At 37.5% G+C, this 19,055-nt stretch overlaps 1 protein-coding gene across 3 annotated transcripts in view; it reads right to left on the reverse strand.

Annotated features, from left to right (window-relative positions):
- Positions 1 to 1,413: 1,413 nt before the first annotated feature.
- The window catches only part of NDUFS4 (NADH:ubiquinone oxidoreductase subunit S4), a 112,407-nt gene continuing 94,765 nt past the window's right edge, over positions 1,414 to 19,055 (reverse strand). For 2 of the 3 annotated variants that reach the window (XM_061393546.1, XM_061393545.1), the window contains exon 5: positions 1,414 to 1,636. In XM_061393546.1, coding sequence (XP_061249530.1) covers positions 1,533 to 1,636 — 104 coding nt within the window. In that variant the 3' untranslated portion in view covers positions 1,414 to 1,532. The remainder of the gene's footprint in view (positions 1,637 to 19,055) is intronic. The other variant, XM_061393547.1, reaches the window with a different exon arrangement.

The following is a 19,055-nucleotide window of genomic DNA, read 5'->3' on the forward strand; positions in this document are numbered from 1 at the left end:
GATCTCCTTTAGAATGGACTGGCTGGATCTCCTTGCAGTCCAAGGGACTCTCAAGAGTCTTCTCCAACACCACAGTTCAAAAGCATCAATTCTTTGGTGCTCAGCTTTCGCTATAGTCCAACTCTCACATCCATACATGACCACTGGAAAAACCATAGCCTTGACTAAATGGACCTTTGTTGGCAAAGTGATTTCTCTGCTTTTGAATATGCTGTCTAGGTTGGTCATAACTTTCCTTCCAAGGAGCAAGTATCTTTTAATTTCATGGCTGCAATCACCATCCACAGTGATTTTGGAGCCCAGAAAATAAAGTCAGCCACTGTTTCCACTGTTTCCCCATCTATTTGCCATGAAGTGATGGGACCAGATGCCATGATTTTAGTTTTCTGAATGTTGAGCTTTAAGCCAACTTTTTCACTCTCCTCTTTCACTTTCATCAAGAGTCTTTTTAGTTCTTCTTCACTTTCTGCCATAGGGTGGTGTCATCTGCATATCTGAGGTTATTGATATTTCTTCCAGCAATCTTGATTCCAGCTTGTGCTTCATCCAGCCCAGCATTTCTCAGATGTACTCTGCATATAAATTAAATAAGCAGGGTGACAATATACAGCCTTGACGTAGTCCTTTTCCTGTTTGGAACCAGTCTGTTGCTCCATGTTCAGTTCTAACTGTTGCTTCCTGACCTGTATACAGGTTTCTCAAGAGGCAGGTCAGGTGGTCTGGTATTTCCATCTCTTTCAGAATTTTCCACAGTTTATTGTGATCCACACAGTGAATTATTATGAAGATTAGTATATAGTTTATTGAGATACCTGACAAGAGTATGTGTTTGGTAACCCATACTGTGTGATCTAAATGATTAGTGCATAACAAAACCATGTAGTTACTTACATTTTCTAAAAACAGTGAACATTAGACATATCTAACAAAGAATTGGTTTTTATTTTCTGAGTCTTTTAATTCACAAGAATATAAAATCTTTACCTGAACCATCACAATCATGAAGTACTGATTAGTGGGCAAAGTTTAGTATGGAACACAATTCATTTAGGTTCAAAGAAGCTTAGAGAAACAGTTCTAAATAAAGAAGCAAATTTCAATAATAAGGAGATTTGGGCTTAGGTTTATCAGACTGCACAGTAATCCTGAATTTCTTTACCTATGATAACAGGAAAATTTGTAAGACAGTATTTTGATAATGATGGCTGGTAGTTTATAAACACTATTAACTTGAGAATGGACATAAAAAACAAGTGTAAAACTTCAATGTTGCAGCTGATTTCAAACATTTATTTTAATAGATTTTTTAAGTGCTGAAATTTCCTAGAGGTATGATCACCTACCTGTAAAGGAAGTTATAACATGTTTAACTTGGGACATCAAAAAACATTTAAAATAGACACCACAAAAACGTTTCTGTAGTTTAAAGGTCAAATTTATTAGGAGATTAAGAGGTGTATTATACACAGACTATAAATACTGCACAGCTGACTTTATTCACAGTCAAGCATAGAGATACAGTCCGTGCCAACCTATTTTGTGGATACTCTTGTTCTTTTATTCCAAGAAAAGTTTGCGCCATAAGACTTGGACTTAGGCTTTGGAACCTTTCTCTCCTCAACATCATAGCTCCATCCTAGAAAAAAAAGACAATAGTAAACCCAAAGAACACAATTAAAGAGGATCCCTGAAGAACACAGCAAGCAGAGGCTAACTTTCATAAATTTAATGTTCATTTATCAGGAGTATGTGTCAACACATCTTAAGTATAAATACTTACTTAGTAATGTGTTCCTTTCTAATCCTATGTGACAAGAGGGTCTTAACTATTGCCTGAAGATGATTTACCATCTCTTAAAGCTGCAAGCCATGATTTAATTTCTCTCTGCTGAATATTGTTCAAATATCGATGGTTATGTATTATGTAAAAATTTACATTCCTCCTTGTGGTTTAATATGTGACTTCAGTAACTGAAATGAGGAGCACTGAACAACATAACCCATCTCACTGCTTTCTAAGAGCTGGTGCCTTTACGACAGTTTGGAGCTCACTTGAAGTGATTATAGAAAAACATGTACACAACTATATAAATCAGAGTTGGAGGAGACCATAAGAGATTACTTGGTTCAGCTCCCTGGACTATGACAGGCTACTGATTAAACTCAAGAAGTTTTTCAACATTTGTTTCAAGGGCTGTCAACATTAGAATCCCATTCAAGTATCTGGTAACAATGCAAATTCTTAGGCCTGACCAGAGGTCCACTGGATCAGCTCTTGAGGGGACCTGGGAATCTGCACTTAATTGATTCCAGGAGATTTTTATGCATAGAAATTTGAGTTGTTTCTGCTTAGTCCCTAAATTGTGTCCAACTCTTCAGTGACCCCCGTCTACCACAGTCTGCCAGGCTCCTTTGTCCTGGGATTTCCCAGGTAAGAGTACTGGAGTGGGTTGCCATTTCCTTCTCCAGGGGATCTACCTGACCCAGGGATCGAACATGCATCTCCTGCACTGGCAGGTGGATTCTTTACCATTGAGCCACCTGGGAAGCCCTACCACTAGTCTAATCTGTTCATTCTCTTCTGAGAGTCATACCTTCTCTCCAAAGTCCTTCTCAGTGTTTTACAATTTTGAAAACTGGATTTATATATGTCTATGCTATGCTAAGTGGCTTTAGCCATGTACAACTCTTTGTGACCCTATGGACTGTAGCCCGCCAGGCTCCTCTGTCCATGGGATTCTCCAGGCAAGAATACTGCAGTGGGTTGCCATGGGGATCAAACATCTCTTACATCTCCTGTATTGGCAGGTGGGTTCTTTACTACTAGTGCCATCTGGGAAGCCCCATATATGTCTATACCTCTGCCTTGAGTTTTTCTCCATATCTTTGAAGAACTATACTTAAAGCAGAAGTATACCTATTCTATTAAACCAAATAAACACTCCTCCTTGAAAATATAATTATGTCATCCTTCTATTCCCCAGTCTAAGCAACCTATCTATATAACTCACGTTTCTTCATTAGATCCATTTTCCATCCCTGTAATTTATCATTCTTCTCTCCCAGAACTTTCTTCAAATAACTCATCTTGAGACATTTGATTCATAGCTGAATCATGTAGTCATATATAAAATGTCCACACTGAATATCACAGTCTAATTAAGTAACTATCTTGATCTTAGGAGTTGTCATGAATTCTAGTGCTTCTAGGTGAGTATAGTATTTGTTACCACAAAGCTTACGTTTCAACAAGCCTCTTAGTTAGAATTCATTTTGCCATAAAAGTGAAACTTAAGAAACTCAAATCTAAGTATACTGCTAGTGTGCCTATTTCAGTGTTCTAAAAGGGAAAGCAATTTAATAACTTCACTGCTATAAGGAAATGGAGGAGGGAAGAAAATGAAACAAATGTCTTAAAATATCTTCCACAGACTCTGAACTTATTATAAGATATTTGAATTTCAAAAAATATACTAAAGAGCATAAGAATAGTACCTACTTTATAGGTTGTCATGAAGATTAAACAAATTAATTCATTAAAGTGCTTAGCACCTGGTATTTAAGTTCTGTGAGACAGGTATTTTTCTAAAACCTTTATATGAATTCATATTAGTTCCTTTATATAACTGAGGAAACTCAGGCCCAGAATGATTAGGGAACTACCTAGCACAAGGTCACTTTCCTTTCTCAGCTAGGAAAGGGCACAAGCAGAATGTAAATACACACAGCCTAATTCTGGAGCCTGTGCCTTAAATACACTATATTGTTTCTTGTGGTTTAATAGTAAGCACTTGATAAATGTTAAAGCTATTATTTCTCCCTCAAGTTTGATTTTCAACTTACTAGCAGCTTACTTTCTATTGAAGTAAAGTATTAATTTAAATAAAATTTCTGTCACATTATAACCCATTAGTTTTGAATTTATGATGCTTTGAATATAGTTAGGCATAAGTTGGTCTATTTACTATAGAAAGAGGTTTTAGTAAGCAAACTAATACTATGAACTGAGCATAATTTTAACACTATAAATTTCTCAAGCATTTTCTATATTAATCAGCAAATGGTGCTGATAATTATAAAAAATACTCAATTCAATAAAGCAGATATAACTATTTACTGTACATTTGTTATATTTAATAAATATTATCAATTGCTTTCTCTGTGTCAGGAACTCTATGGAAACCAGAGGTGAAGTGGTAAACAAAAAATCCCCAAGCTTCTTCAAGTATTTACAGGAAGGAGAAGTTAACTAGTAAATGAATAGTATATGAGGTGTTACTATAGAAAAACAGGGCTTCCCAGGTGGTGCTAGTGGTAAAGAACCTGCCTTCCAATGCAGGAGACATAAGAGATGTGAGTTCCATCCCTGACTTCGGAAGCTCACGTGGAGGAGGTCATGGTGATCTAGTATTCTAGATCCACTCTAGTGTTCTTGCCTGGAGAATCCCATGGACAGAGGAGCCTGGCAACCTACAGTCCATAGGGTCACAGAGTCAGACACGACTGAAATGACCTGGCACCCACACATAGTAAAACATCCAATTAAACACACACACACACACACATATATATACACACACTAATGAGTACTGAAGAGAAAACATTTTAAGAGAGGGCAGATGGGGCACCTTGCATCTGAGAAAATCACATTTGAGTGAAGATGTAAAGGTCAGAGTTAGTCATGCGGATGTCTGGAAAGAGAGCTTACAGGCAGAGAACACAAGTACAAAGACCTCCAGTCAAGAATGTGCCTGGTATTCCACATTCTAGGTCCTGTGCTTCAAGTGTAATTGCACTGAGTTTTAAAATTGAGCTCACAGGTTTCTTGGTTTATGGATTAGGCATTATAAATATCTTTATTTTATATCTAATTATGAGGAAAAAATTAGAGGAGATAAGCAGCCTAAAGCCACATTGTTAATAAGTGGCAAAGCTTGGATTTTAACTCAGGTTAAGTCTATGCACATAACCACATCATAATAAAACTGTATTTATTTTTAAAAGTCCTGTAACTGCAATTTTTTAAAATCTGTTTCACCCATGTCCTTTCAATCTGCATGATTTCCTAACCATTTTTCCTATTTATTTTTGTAAATGAGTTGAAAAGACTGTTTTAAGAATCCCTCCCCTAGTTATGAAGCAGGTAAATGGTTTCTAGTGTCAATTCTATGTCTGGCTACAATGGTTACTGGTAAGTTACCTGCTGCTGCTGCTGCTGCTAAGTCGATTCAGTCGTGTCCGACTCTGTGCGTGCGACCCCATAGACGGCAGCCCACCAGGCTCTGCCGTCCCTGGGATTCTCCAGGCAAGAACACTGGAGTGGGTTGACATTGCCTTCTCCATTGTGTCAAAGTGAAAAGTGAAAGTGAAGTCGCTCAGTCGCGTCCAACTCGTAGCGACCCCATGGACTGCAGCCTACCAGGCTCCTCCACACATGGGATTTTCAAGGCAAGAGTACTGGAGTGGCTTGCCATCGCCTTCTCTGAAGTTTTCTGAGACCTCTGTAAACTTTTATTGCCAAATGATGGGTGAGAGAACTTATCTTCCCTCCCCCTCAGCCTCCCACCCCAAACTCTCTAGACAAGAAAGACATCTTAAGAGGAGCTGAAGAATAAATGAGAAATATTTAGGAACTGCTATTATAACACACACATACCTGGTAATCACTCATTTACACAGTTAATCTTTCAATCACAAGGGAGAAAAAGCAATTTTTTAAACTGCATCAGAACGCAAACATTAGCTCTATTATCTCTTCTGTCTACGAAAGTCTAAAAATGTTGTCGGGGTCACTGCAATGTGAGAAGACTGGGGTTTTGCACACATAAAAGAACAACTGGTTTGAGTTTTCTCCTGGTAACTAAGGAGTGAGCTGACTTGGGAATTGTGAGCCAGATTATAGTTGCTGTTGATGGTGATAACAACAATAAATAGAAGTATCATTATGGGGATTGGAATGTGGATGGGCAAAACACCCCGAGAAAGCAAACAAAAACACACAAAGATAGTACCCATCTCTGTATTACTTTACCACAGCCATCCATGATTTTAAGGACGTCTAGGGGGAAAGTTTCTTTCCCTCACATTTTTCTGTGGAAAACAACTGTGTTCCCAAAACTAGAAATGCACCTGTGTTTCTCTGATTAAGTAAAAGCAAAGAAAGGTATGAGGAAGTCTAATAACAATTCATAATAGAGACTGAAACTCAAGTCAGGCCTACATAAATCTCCCTTTGGATTTTTTAGCAAAGTTTTCTACTATATAGGACTGATGTTACAATGAAAATTTGCTCTTTTCTGGAACCCTGTTAAGAATCTGACCACATTTCCAATCATCCTTTTCCGAAGAGTTTACCCTATAGTGCCTGGATGAACAAATTTACTGGTCCCACTAAAAACTTCCTACCATAGTCCCCCTCACATTTTTTGTGATATTGTGGCAATATAAAGGACATTGGAAGAAGCGGTGAGCTTTAGCTAAAAAGACAAAATGACTGTTAGAGTAACAGCACTTGAAAGGACATCAAACATTTGTACTTAATGAGCATGTTACATGAATTGTACTCATCTTTTCTATATCCTATTTGAAACTTCTTAGAAAGAGATAATATAACTTGCAGGGAATAAAACACAGACATTTAAGAATGCAATCTTATTTGTGAAATGTTTAAATTTCCATAGGAATTTCTTTTTCAGCCTGAAAGTTTTTTTTTTTAAAAGAAATAACTCAAACTTGAGAGTTTTTGAATGAGATTAGGAAAGTGAAAACGCATCCTCTGAAGAATGCTTGTATAAAATCAAGGTGTAGTCTATGACAATGGTTTCATGTGGTGTTCTTCTGCGACACTGAAAACCAGCCTGTGCTCCTCCCAGCTGCGCAACAGAAGATGATCAAAGCAACTGAGCCCACGGCAGCTGCCCCAGGGACGGGGTAAAGCTCCTAGGGCTGCCGTCACTTCCCACTGAGGAGAGCAGCCATATGGCATGGATTAGCTACAAATCCAACCACCGGCACCTACATGATGAGAAGCTGACTCCCTTGGCTGTTTCACACACTGGAATGCTTTCACAAAGATATTTTGAATTTTAAGTCCTAGTATCAGAGAAATACCTCTGGCAAATGTGCCAATAAAGTTAAAATGTGATCTGTAATATCCCATGCTCAATTTCTTTTTCCGAAATTCACCCATTTATTTTGTGACTGGGATATTCTACTTCCTATAACATGAATGTCTGGTGTAATCTCTTCAAATACTACTAAAATACAAAAAGCCCCTGAACAAAACTAGATCCCAATAATTTATGAATTCCAAGTATTGTATGAGATATAAGAAAATCCCATTCATTTTAATTTCAGAACCATTTCACTTACATTCAGTAATGCTGAAATACAGAGAAACATCGGTATTTTTACTGCTTGTGAAATATGTTACCTTTAGTAACCTTGGTTCAAGTCCTGTTAAAGGTCTGTCCCCTCCAGTAACCTAATGGCAAGTTCTGATAATACTCAGAAGTGAATGGTTTAATGATTTTTCCTACTGTGCATTTATGTACAAAGCAAGAACGACCACATAATCTGGCACAGACGGACATAACTGGCAGGCACTGCTAAGGATAGCAAAGGCTTTGGGAGGCCACACTGATGTTTGTTAGCACTTGCAAAGTTTCAAGATTCCTCACCAGGCTATGTGCTCATAATATGCCTAGGTGAAAACACAGAATAAACATAAATTATATTTTAAGGAGGGAAGGTAATGAGGAAGAAAAGTAGCTTCATAAGCATTCATTTTTAAGAAGTACTTCTATTTGAAATTCTCATGTATTTCGTTTTGGGAGAGAGGAGAGGTTCAGATCAGAATAATTTAAAAATATCTTAGATCGTCTTATAGAAATATTATGGAGGGTAGATGTATTTTGGAAACACTGGCAAAGCAATTCTTTCCACGAAAATTATATAAGATGGATTAGTAACACCCTATACCTGCCACATCTGCAACACCCCCTCCCCACAAAAAAGAACCTTTGCTATGATAGCAAATGCCTCCATAAATTTTATCTGTTCAAATAATATAGTTGCTATATGGTATTACTATTTTGGAGCCACATTATTCAGAATTTGCCACAAAACAAATTGGTTTGTGTTCCAAAAGTACAATTGAAAATTAGTCATTAGAAATTTGGAAAACATTTTCTAGAAAACAAAACTATACAGCAATGGTAGAGATCCAAAAGTCACTGAGATTTTGACATAACTGATCTGGGTGTGGTCTGTGCATAGGGATTTCCACAATCCTATGTAACCCATAATACATTAGAACCTTACTAAGCCGCCATGTATATATAACACTATGAGAAAAATTATTTCAGACTTCTGACTGGGAATCTAAGGAATTCATCTCTGTCTCCTTAGTAGTCAAGTTGAACATTTCCCCAGCCAAAAAACAGACAGTTCCAGGTCTGGGGATTGGAAAGACAGTTATGTAGGAAAAAAAAAATTTCTGCTTCAACAGAGACTATGCAGTATTTACAGAACACCAGATCACAGCCCTGTTTGTTTTCTTTGAGTTATTTTGCAATTCCAAAAGTTGTATGTACAAATCATCTTATTTGCTGATTCTGTATTTGTGATTTGCCTACTAACTAAAATTCATTTGTAAATCCAAAATCCTCCAAGGACTCCTCGACCTAGGAACCCTGATGCTGGCATCTCTTCCAGACTCCCTGTGGGCCGCAACGGTGCCTGTGGGTGATGCTTCCATGGTCATTCATGACACGCACAGAGCCGTGAGTTCTGAGTCACCTAGCACACATGCTCCAGCTGAGGTCAAACAAGGTAATGCTATGTCTTCTTGTTTCAGCTCTCACACTGCAAACAAGTGTCCTTTTTGTAGTCTATTAACGGCACATTTTTTTTTTCATTTTTTTGCCTTTTGTTGGTAATTTCACTGTCTGAAATGACCCCCAAGAGTAGTGGTTTAGTGCTGTTTAGTGTTCCTAAGTTCAAGGCTGGGATATGCCAACTTGGGTTAGATGAGCATCATCCAGGATAAAGTATAACACTGCTGGCCATGAGTTTGATGTTCATGAATCAACAATATACATTAAATAAGGCACTTTAAACAGAAACACACATAAAAAACAAGATGATGTACTGATCAGCTGACAACATTTTGTGATCAGAGGCCCACAGGAATCTTTTTCCCTAGGAGCAATTTTTTCAGTATTCACTAGTGTTTGTGGTGACTTTACAGAACATAACTACCATGAGTAATGAGACTCAACTGTACTTGAGGGGTATAGAAATTCTGTCCTGCCTCGTGACTCCCCAAGCCTCAGAAAAACCAGTTTGTCTCTGTTTGCAATTCATCTCAACATTCTTTCACTTTATGTAATTTTGGGCTGTACTAACTTTTCCTTTGAACTGGTTGTAACACCAGCATGGGTCCCTTGTTTCTTTAGTAAAATAAATCTTCAACATGTGTTCATTTATCTCTCTATTAAGTCATGATCTTATCTTTTTCAGTATGTTCTTTTAATAATTTTGGAGGTGCTACTGAGATGGCCAATAGCTTTAGCAACCAAAGTCAGGAAAACTTCCTTACTAGAAATGGTTTATGTTATTTTAAGCCCAAGATTATTTTTTCTTGGCTTCTGAATGTCAGAACTTTGCTGAATCTTTTATCAAATTTCAATTTTGTTCTCCACCAATCTGGGGAATTGATTTTCTTAAGGTCTGATCATTTAAGATTCTTTTAAAATGGATTAATGGTTTTAGAAATCCATTCTCAGAGGAAAAAAGACAGAAAATCTAGTTTGTCTTTTTCTGTATTTAAGGTCTAATGAAGTACTTCCTGAGTAGAAAACAGCTCTCTAGTATGGTATGGGCCAGTGAATATTACAATTCTGTGACCATTAACCCATGGCTTAAATTGTAGAAGTGAAATAAGTTCCTGTTTGTCTGCATGTATGCTCAGTCAAATCCGACTTACTGTGACCCCACGGACTGTGGCCCGCCAGGATCCTCTGTCCATAGGATTTTGCAGGCAAGAAATAGTGGAGTGGGTTGCCATGCCCTACTCCAGGGGACCTTCCCGACCGAAAGATAGAACTCGCATAGCTTGTCTCCCCTAAACAAGCACACAGATTCTTTACCATTGTGACAATTATGTCTGTCTGCTGCTGCTAAGTCGCTTCAGTCGTGTCTGATTCTGTGCTACCCCATAGACGGCAGCCCATCAGGCTCCCCTGTCCCTGGGATTCTGTCAACATACCTATTAATTCAGAAATGTGTTTACTGCTCATTCTGTGTATAGGTAGTTTTTTCTACCTCCAAGTATAATTAATGAATTAAGATTATAAAATACTTTGAATGGGTTCTATTTTGATTCTCTTACAGAGAAAATACATGCTTGTATAAGTGGACTATTCCTAAAACAGGAAAATGGAATTTCTAATACTTTGAATATGCTAAATTTAAAAAGTATTCTTATAGGATCTAACAAAGATTTAAGAATTTAAATTCAGGTAGTATAGGTAAATGTTTGACAAATGGAAAATTTAATTTTTTTTTTAACAAAAACAATTACGTTTTCTCTAATTTATCAGTGTTAAATATAACACAAGCATAGATTTTTATTCTACATGGCCATGTTCTTTCTAAATTAACACGTTTTCTGATCAAATGAGCTAACATTACTTCTGTTTAATGTTTTACAATCCTGCAAGATGCAAATTTTTGTTTATCCACAATGATTCCCTGTTCTGACAATTTTATTTCAACATTAATTACATTTTATAATATGTCACCTTGAAAATTAATTTCCATGATCTTTAGGTAACTTAAAACCCTAAATGGTATTAATGCTGCTGCTAAGTCGCTTCAGTCATGTCCGACTGTGGGTGACCCCATAGATGGAAGCCCACCAGGCTCCCCCGTCCCTGGGATTCTCCAGGCAAGAACACTGGAGTGGGTTGATACTTATTAATACCTAAAAAATTTTTACAGTAAAATACTGAACCATTGATTACTAAGCAAAATTTAAACTTATTTACTTTTGCCTTTTTTTTTAATGCTACAGGGAGGCTGCATCTTTGGGTCTGTTAATGGACATGTTCATTTTTGCCATTTGGATAAGCTGGACTATAAAGAATGCACACAGTTGTGGAAAGTTTGTTATGTGTATTTATCAACTGTGCCGATCTACTAAAATGCTGGTGTGCAACAGTTTTCATCTCTACTTTTTCTATGAAATCAAAGTAACTTTGGCCAAAATATATAATTAAATGTACATAAATGAAACACTACTGGGAGTGATGGTGGAAAAGGGGTGTAACCTTGTATACAAAGTAATGAGTTGTGTTTTTGGTTTACTAAGGGTGGTGACAGTGGTAAAGAACCTGCCTGCTAATGCAGGAGACATAAGAGTTGTGGGTTAGATCCCTAAGTCCAAGAAGATCCTCTGGAGGAGGGCATGGCAACCCACTCAAGTATGCTTGCCTGAGAAATCCCATGGACGGAGGAGCCTGGTGGGCTACAGTTGATAGGTTCACAAAGAGTTGAATACGACTGAAGCGACTTAGCATACTCAGAAGAAGGGGAAAAGATAATAGTTCTAAAGTAAAAAGTCTGTTCCAGAATGAGAAAGGAATGGTGAAGGACAAACCTGAATGGGTACAGAAAGTTATGTAAGATTTATAAAAAGGAAATTTCATGTATCTTAGATTACAGTGTATCTGGAAAATAAGTCTGAAAATCTATGTTGCTCTTGTTCAAAGTGACTCAGTCGTGTCTGACTCTTTGCGACTCATTGACTGCAACATGCCAGGCTTCCCAATACTTCACCATCTCCCGGAGTTTGTTCAAACTCATGTCTATAGAGTCGGTGAAGCCATCCAACCATTTCATCCTCTGTCGTCCCCTTCTCCTCCAGCCTTCGATCTTTCCAAGCAGCAGGGTCTTTTCCAAGGAGTCAGCTCTTCACATCAGGTGGCCAAAGTATTGGAGCTTCAGCATCAGTCCTTCCAATTTAGGGTTGATTTCCTTTAGGACTGACTGGTTTGACCTACTTGCCATTCAAGGGACTCTCAAGGGTCTTCTCTAGCACCACAATTCAAAAGCCATCAATTCTTCGGTCCTTAGCCTTTTTTATTGTCTAGCTCTCACATCCGATACATGGCTCCTGGAAAAACCATAGCTTGACTATACAGACCTTTGTCGGCAAAGTAATGTCTCTGCTTTTTAATATGTTGTCAAGGTCTGTCACTGCTTTTCTTTGAAGGAGCAAACGTCTTTTAATTTCATGGCTGCAGTCATTGTCCACAGTGATTTTGGAGCCCAGGAAAATAAAGTCTGTCACTGTTTCCATTGTTTTCCCATCTATTTGCCATGAAGTGATGGGACCGGATGCCATAATCTTAGTGTTTTGAATGTTGAGTTTTAAGCCAGCCTTTTCACTCTCTTCACTTTCAGCAAGAGGCTCTTTACTTCCTCTTCACTTTCTGCCATAAGGGTGGTATCATCTGCATATCTGAGGTTACTGATAATTCTCCTTTCAATCTTGACAACTGTGCTTCATCCAGCCTGGCATTTTGCATGAGGTACTCTGCATATAAGTTAAATAAGCAGGGTGACAATATACAGCCTTGATGTACTCCTTTCCCAATTTGGAACCAGTCCATTGTTCCATGTCCAGTTCTAACTGTTGTTCCTTGATACAGGTTTTGCAGGAGGTAGGTTAGGGTGGACTGGTATTCCCATCTGTTTAAGAATTTTCCACAGTTTGTTGTGATCCACACAGTCAAAGGCTTTAGCATAGTCAATTAAGCAGAAGATGTTTTTCTGAAATTCTTTTGCTTTTTCTAGGATGGAATGGATGCTGGCAATTTGATTTTTAGTTCCTCTGCCCTTTCTAAATCCAGCTTATACACATGGAAGTTCTCAGTTATGTACTATAGAAGCCTAGCTTGAAGGACTTTGAGCATTACTTTGCTAGCATGTGAAATGAGTACAATTGTGCAGCAGTTTGAGCATTCTTTGGCACTGCCTTTTGTTGGGACTGGAATGAAAACTGACCTTTTCCAGTCCTATTGCCACTGATGAGTTTTCCAAATTTGCTGGCATATTGAGTGCAACACTTTAACAGCATCATCTGAGAAGCTATGAAATGTGTTAAAATCTTACCAAAGTTTGTTCCATTTTGATGGGCTTGTTTCATTAGGTTACTGTTTATTGCCTTCACCTACAATAAGAAGGTTTCTACTTTCCATCTAATCTGCCTAGACTGCAAAGATTCTGTGGCTTACCAGAATAACTTTATATGCTTGTGTTGACTTTCAGTACTTCATAACTTATCTAAGAGCTAAAGTTCTGTACAGTTAGGCTAAGTTCTTGTTTGTAAATTGTATCACCAAGCTGAGCAGTCAAATACTGTTTATCTGATCCTATTCTTTCCTAAATGTTCAAATCTTTTGAAAAATTTTGATTTTTGCCTCCTCCAAATCAAATCTTAAATGTAAAATAAAACAGAGTATCTGTGCACCTAAAACTAAAACTTTGTGATATTCCACAGGCCCTCTGGGAAATCTCAAAGATGTATTCTTTCAACTTTGTAAAAATAAGTGCTAGAAATAGATTTATTTGATGTGTTACACCTGATGAGCTGCATGGGAAGAGCTGTCAATTCGGAATAGATGCTTAACCATGAGGTTAATTCTGTTTGGATAAATGTTAATGATATTTCTCAAATTACAAGCTATATACTAAGCTTAGAGATTTGTCAATACCTTCACTGTTTATGATAGGTTTCATTTATCTGAGCTCTTGTGCCTGATATCCGAAAAAGTATAGGTTATATTTCAGAATTTCAGTTATTTTAAAACAATATTAACTTGGTTGCATCTTTAGTTCTTTACTTTGTATATTCTTTAGTTTACTTCTTGTATCTTCTAGGCTAGTATATGTCAACTAGAAATTCATATTACATATTTATGGAGGTTTATTAATATATAGACATACAGGACCTACCCTAGAATAACTGAATCTTTTAACTTGATTTTTTTTTTTTTTTGGTATCTTCTTAACAATATGGTATATTCATGGTATATTATGTCTCAGGATTACTGTAAAAATTTTTTTCCTCTGTAAAGAGTATGTTTATTTTTATAAATTAGGTGAACATTTGCTATCTTCTTTGAAAATAGGCTTATTAACAAATTGAGTACAGATATTTTGTAACACTTGTTGGAATGTCTTTAAGTTGCATTATTGTTATGAACTCCCAATCATATTTCACTTTTGAAATTTATCTAATGTTATACATGGAAGTTCAGTTCAGTTGTTCAGTTGTTCAGTTGTCTCTGACTCTTTGCAACCCCATGGACTGCAGCACGCCAGGCTTCCCTGTCCATCACCAACTCCCACAGCTTGCTCAAACTCATGTCCATTGAGTCGGTAATGTCATCCAACCATCTCATCCTCTGTCGTCTGCTTCTCCTCCTGCCTTCAATCTTTCCCAGCATCAGGGTCTTTTCAAATGAGTCAGTTCTTCGCATCAGGTGGCCAAAGTATTGGAGTTTCAGCTTCAGCATCACTCCTTCCAAAGAATACTCAGGATTGATTTCCTTTAGGATGGACTGGTTGGATCTCCCTGCAGTCCAAGCAACTTTCAAGAGTTTTCTCCAACACCACAGTTCAAAAGCATCAATTCTTTGGTGTTCAGATTTCTTTATGGTCCAACTCTCACATCCACACAAGTCTACTGGAAAAACCATAGCTTTGACTAGACAGACCCTTGTTGGCAAAGTAATGTCTCTGCTTTTTAACATGCTGTCTAGGTTGGTTGTAGCTTGGCTGCAGTCACCATCTGCAGTGATTTTGGAGCCCAAGAAAATAAAGTCAGTGTTTCCATTGTTTCCCCATCTATATGCCATGAAGTGATGGGACTGGATGCCATGATCTTCATTTTTTGAAGGTTGAGTTTTAAGCCAACTTTTTCATTTTCCTCTTTCACTTTCACCAAGAGGCTGATTTTTATTTTTGCCTTCTCCAAATACATGGAAGAGACCCAGGAGAACTAAGTAATTCACCAAAATTGCCAAAGCCCTCTTCTGAAATACTATCCAATACTATCCTTAGCTAAAAACAAAAGAGAACACTGAGGATAGGGAGTCAATTCTGTGAGATTACCAGGAAAAAGAACAGTAAACAAGGGTGAAATTATTAGGCAGATTTAAGTCACTTCCTTCTCAATTGATAAGAGTTTCTAAAGTCATCCTCCTCTTTTAGGTACTCCCAGAGATACCCTTACAAATGGAAATTTCCCTTATGTATATAAATACTTCTTACAAAAGGGGAACTCCTACTTTGTTTTGAGAGTTTTCCCCAAGTCTGCAGTTTCTTAGGGGAAAAAAAAAAAATCAGCTTAATTAATATGCCAAAGAAACATTTTGTGGTGGAAAATTCTGCTCCCCTACAGAGTAAAATAAATCCTTTATGAAGAATTTTATATATATTGAGTGATGACATACTTTTGTTTTGAAATTTGTCTTTGTTCATTTTAGTTTCTGAAAGTTGTTTTTTAATAGATAGATGGATGTAAGGTTGAGACCCTCATGAGAAGGTTAAAGATAGGTGGAAATCCAGACCTTGCTGATGGTGTCCACTTCTGAGATAATTCTAAGTTCTGGTTTGCAACTCCCAAATTAACTCTATATTTTCCTGAATCAGTGCTTCCACCTTCTGTAACTTTAGAGGTGGGTTTTCCTCTCCAATACATCACGATAGCAGTTTCACTGCTTATTCTCTGTCATCCTGTTTACTCCTGAAGAAAACCCTCCTCTATTGGAGAATTTTAGTAAGTTGTTACAGCTAACAGCAATGAGAAAAACACAAGGGGTAAAATGACAAAGGAAAGGGAAGTCACAAAGTTTCAAACCAGATCAAAAGGGAAAGGGGATAAAACCATTTCTGGTTTCATTACCATGTAAATGTAGGGATCCTAGCCTACTACAAGAAAAGACAAAAGCCACTTGAGTGAGAAAGGTGGCTTTTTCTGTACACAAAGAAAAAAGTAAGGTTCATCAACATTTGAGAAAAACCACAGATAAACTTTCTTTATAAAAAGACATAGCATCTTTGAAGAGTTCTTCTGGAATATATGCTGAGTTCAAAGGGAGATCTTTAAGATGGGGCTCTGGTGATAAAAAGACACAAGGGTATTTATAACTTACTGTATGCTAATGGAGGGAGAAGTGAGAGGTGAGCAGGGGAAAAAGAAGCCAAGGAAGAGCATTCAGTCTTTCTTCTATCCCACTCAGCAGGTGACAGAACCAGGCTTCCACAGGAAGTGAGATATGGTGAGAAGGGAGACCAGAGGCAAAATCATCAATAGCAGGAAGAAGAAAACGTTTAATCTCAGACATGAGGGCATTCTTATGTAAATATACTGATTTACATAATGCCTTATTTAAGAAATTGAAAATAAGTGTTAACAGGGATTTTGTGATATAATGTAGATCTTTTGCCCTTCCCTGGTGGTTCAGATGGTAAAGAATCTGCCTGCAATGATCCCTGAGATGGAAAGATCCCCTGGAGAAGGGCATGGCAATCCACTCCAACATACTTGCCTGGAGAATCCCCATGGGCAGATAAGCCTGGTGGGCTACAGTTCATGGGGTCACAAAGAGTTGGACACAACTGAGCGACTAAGCACACACATCGATTTTTTAGCTATTTTATTTCACTACTGTATGTAATATAAAAATTTACACTTATCCTTGATCCTAGGTAAGTGTTTGAAGAACAGAAGTACATTTCTTTTTTAAAAAAATTATTTTTTTTTGCCATGCAACGCAGCTTGTGGGATCTCTGTTCCCCAACCAGGAACTGACTTGGGGCCCCTGGCAGTGAACGTGCAGAGTCCTAACCACTGGACTATCCAGGAACTCTCTGTATTTCTTAAGTAATGTAACTTTTCAAAGTTGGGTAAGGTTTTCCTATTTCTTATATTCATTACAGAATATATAGAAATGATATATCTAGAAGATGTATGTAATGTATGTCCTATATAGCTTGAAGTATTCTAGATTAGTGCTACCCAACAAACATAATGTGAACCAGATAATTTTAAATTACTTAGGAGCAACATTTTTAAAAATGTCTAAAACGAAAAAATAAGCCTTTAATCATTCAGATTCCTAGCCTAATACACATCTTAAATATTATTTTAATATGTAATCAATATAAAATTTATTAGAGATATTTTATGCTTTTTTTTTTAATACTAAGTCTCAGAAACCCAGTGTATATTTTACACTTAACAGCACACCCCAATTCTAACTAAATACCTTTCAAGTGCTACACAGCCACATGTGCCTACCATACTGGACCATGCAGATCGAGATGACGGATGTAACATCTACATCAGCATAGTAGTATCATGGGAAAAAACACTGGACTTGGAACCTAGAAACTTGGGCCCTATCAGCTGGGAGCTATGTGATAGACACTGGTCTTATAGGAGTTAACAGTTCTTCTAAAAGAAAGAACAAGTAGCCAAATAAATTTAAAATGATTTAAGGAAAAGTTTAAAACATGACCTGGAGAGTAATTTACAGCATCACTAAATGTACTGTTCGAATTTACCAATTTTTATTGAGCATATAAAAAGATTAAGACGACTGGGTGGTTTCCCAGGTGAAAGTGAAAAAAGTCAAAGTGTTAGTCACTCAATCATTTGGCACTCTTTGCGACCCCATGGGCTGTAGCCTGCCAACCTTCTCTATCGATGGTGTTCTCCAGGCACAAAAACTGGAGTGGGTAGCCATTCCCTTCTCCAGATCATCTTACCTACCCAGGCATCAAAGCTGGGTCTCCTGCATCACAGGCAGATTCTTTATCGTCTGAGCCACCACCCAGAGCCACCAGGGAGGTGCTTATAATTCAGCAAATAAAGTATTTTTATTCTATACTCAAAGAATGATCCCCATGAACCTAAGCCAGGAGTGCTGGCATATGACAGGGTGCTCAACATATGTATGACTGAATGCAACAAAAAAAATAAAATACAATACCACAGTAGAAGAGTTATAAAAAAGGAATAAATCAATGTGGAAGCTAAAAGGAAGAGAGAGCACATCTATTTGGAGGTTGGAAAGGGAAATAAGAAAAGCGATCAGGAAGGAGGTAACATTTAAAATGTATTCTGAAGAATAGGTTGGAGTTTGTAGGCAGGGAAAAAGAGGAGAAAGGGAACAGAACGAGGAAGAGATTGCAGAAGGAAGAAACTACAGCAGAGATAAGGGCAAGAAGAAATGCTGAGGCACAGTAAGATAAAGTTAGGTTACTGTTTGAGTGACAGGTTACTATTTGAGTGATAAGTTAGTGCTTATATTGTGAAGAGCTTGAATTATCAGCTGAGGAATATATTAAGCATAGGCCTTTTGAAGTGTTTGAATAAAGAGTATTTCAGATTAACAAAAACGTCAGAGGAGAAAGGGTCTCAGTATTGACGGAGTACATAATTGTTTAGACCAGAGGTCAATAAATATTTACTGTAAATGGCCAAATACAAAATATTTTTAGACTATGGGGGCCATATTGGCTCTATTACAACTATTTACTTTTACTGTTAGAGCTGCAAAGTTATCACTGACTATACAGGGATTGAACTTGTGTCTCCTGCATTGGAAGGTGAATTCTTAACCACTGGGCCACCAAGGAGCCAAGATATATAATACTAAATGTTAAATAAGTGAAGAATGAGAAATAACCTCTTCCCTAGGAGATGAAAGTGCCTTCAAATTCCTGAGTAGGGAAAATATTTTAGAAAGGCAATAATTTGATCAGGTAGCCAGAGTCCACTATATAGGTTTTGTGCCAGGCACTGGAAACAAAAAGAGTTGGACACAACTTAGCGGCTGAACAACAACCGGAAACAAAGCAGTGAATAAGATCAACAGAATACCTACTACCTTAAAGGTTGTCAGGGCTTCTCAGGTGGCACCACAGTAAAAAAAATTCACCTGCCAATGCAGGAGACAAGTTCGGTCCCTGGGTCG

The sequence above is a fragment of the Bos javanicus genome, chromosome 20 (genome assembly GCF_032452875.1).
Source record: "Bos javanicus breed banteng chromosome 20, ARS-OSU_banteng_1.0, whole genome shotgun sequence".
In the NCBI taxonomy this organism is placed as follows: domain Eukaryota; kingdom Metazoa; phylum Chordata; class Mammalia; order Artiodactyla; family Bovidae; genus Bos; species Bos javanicus.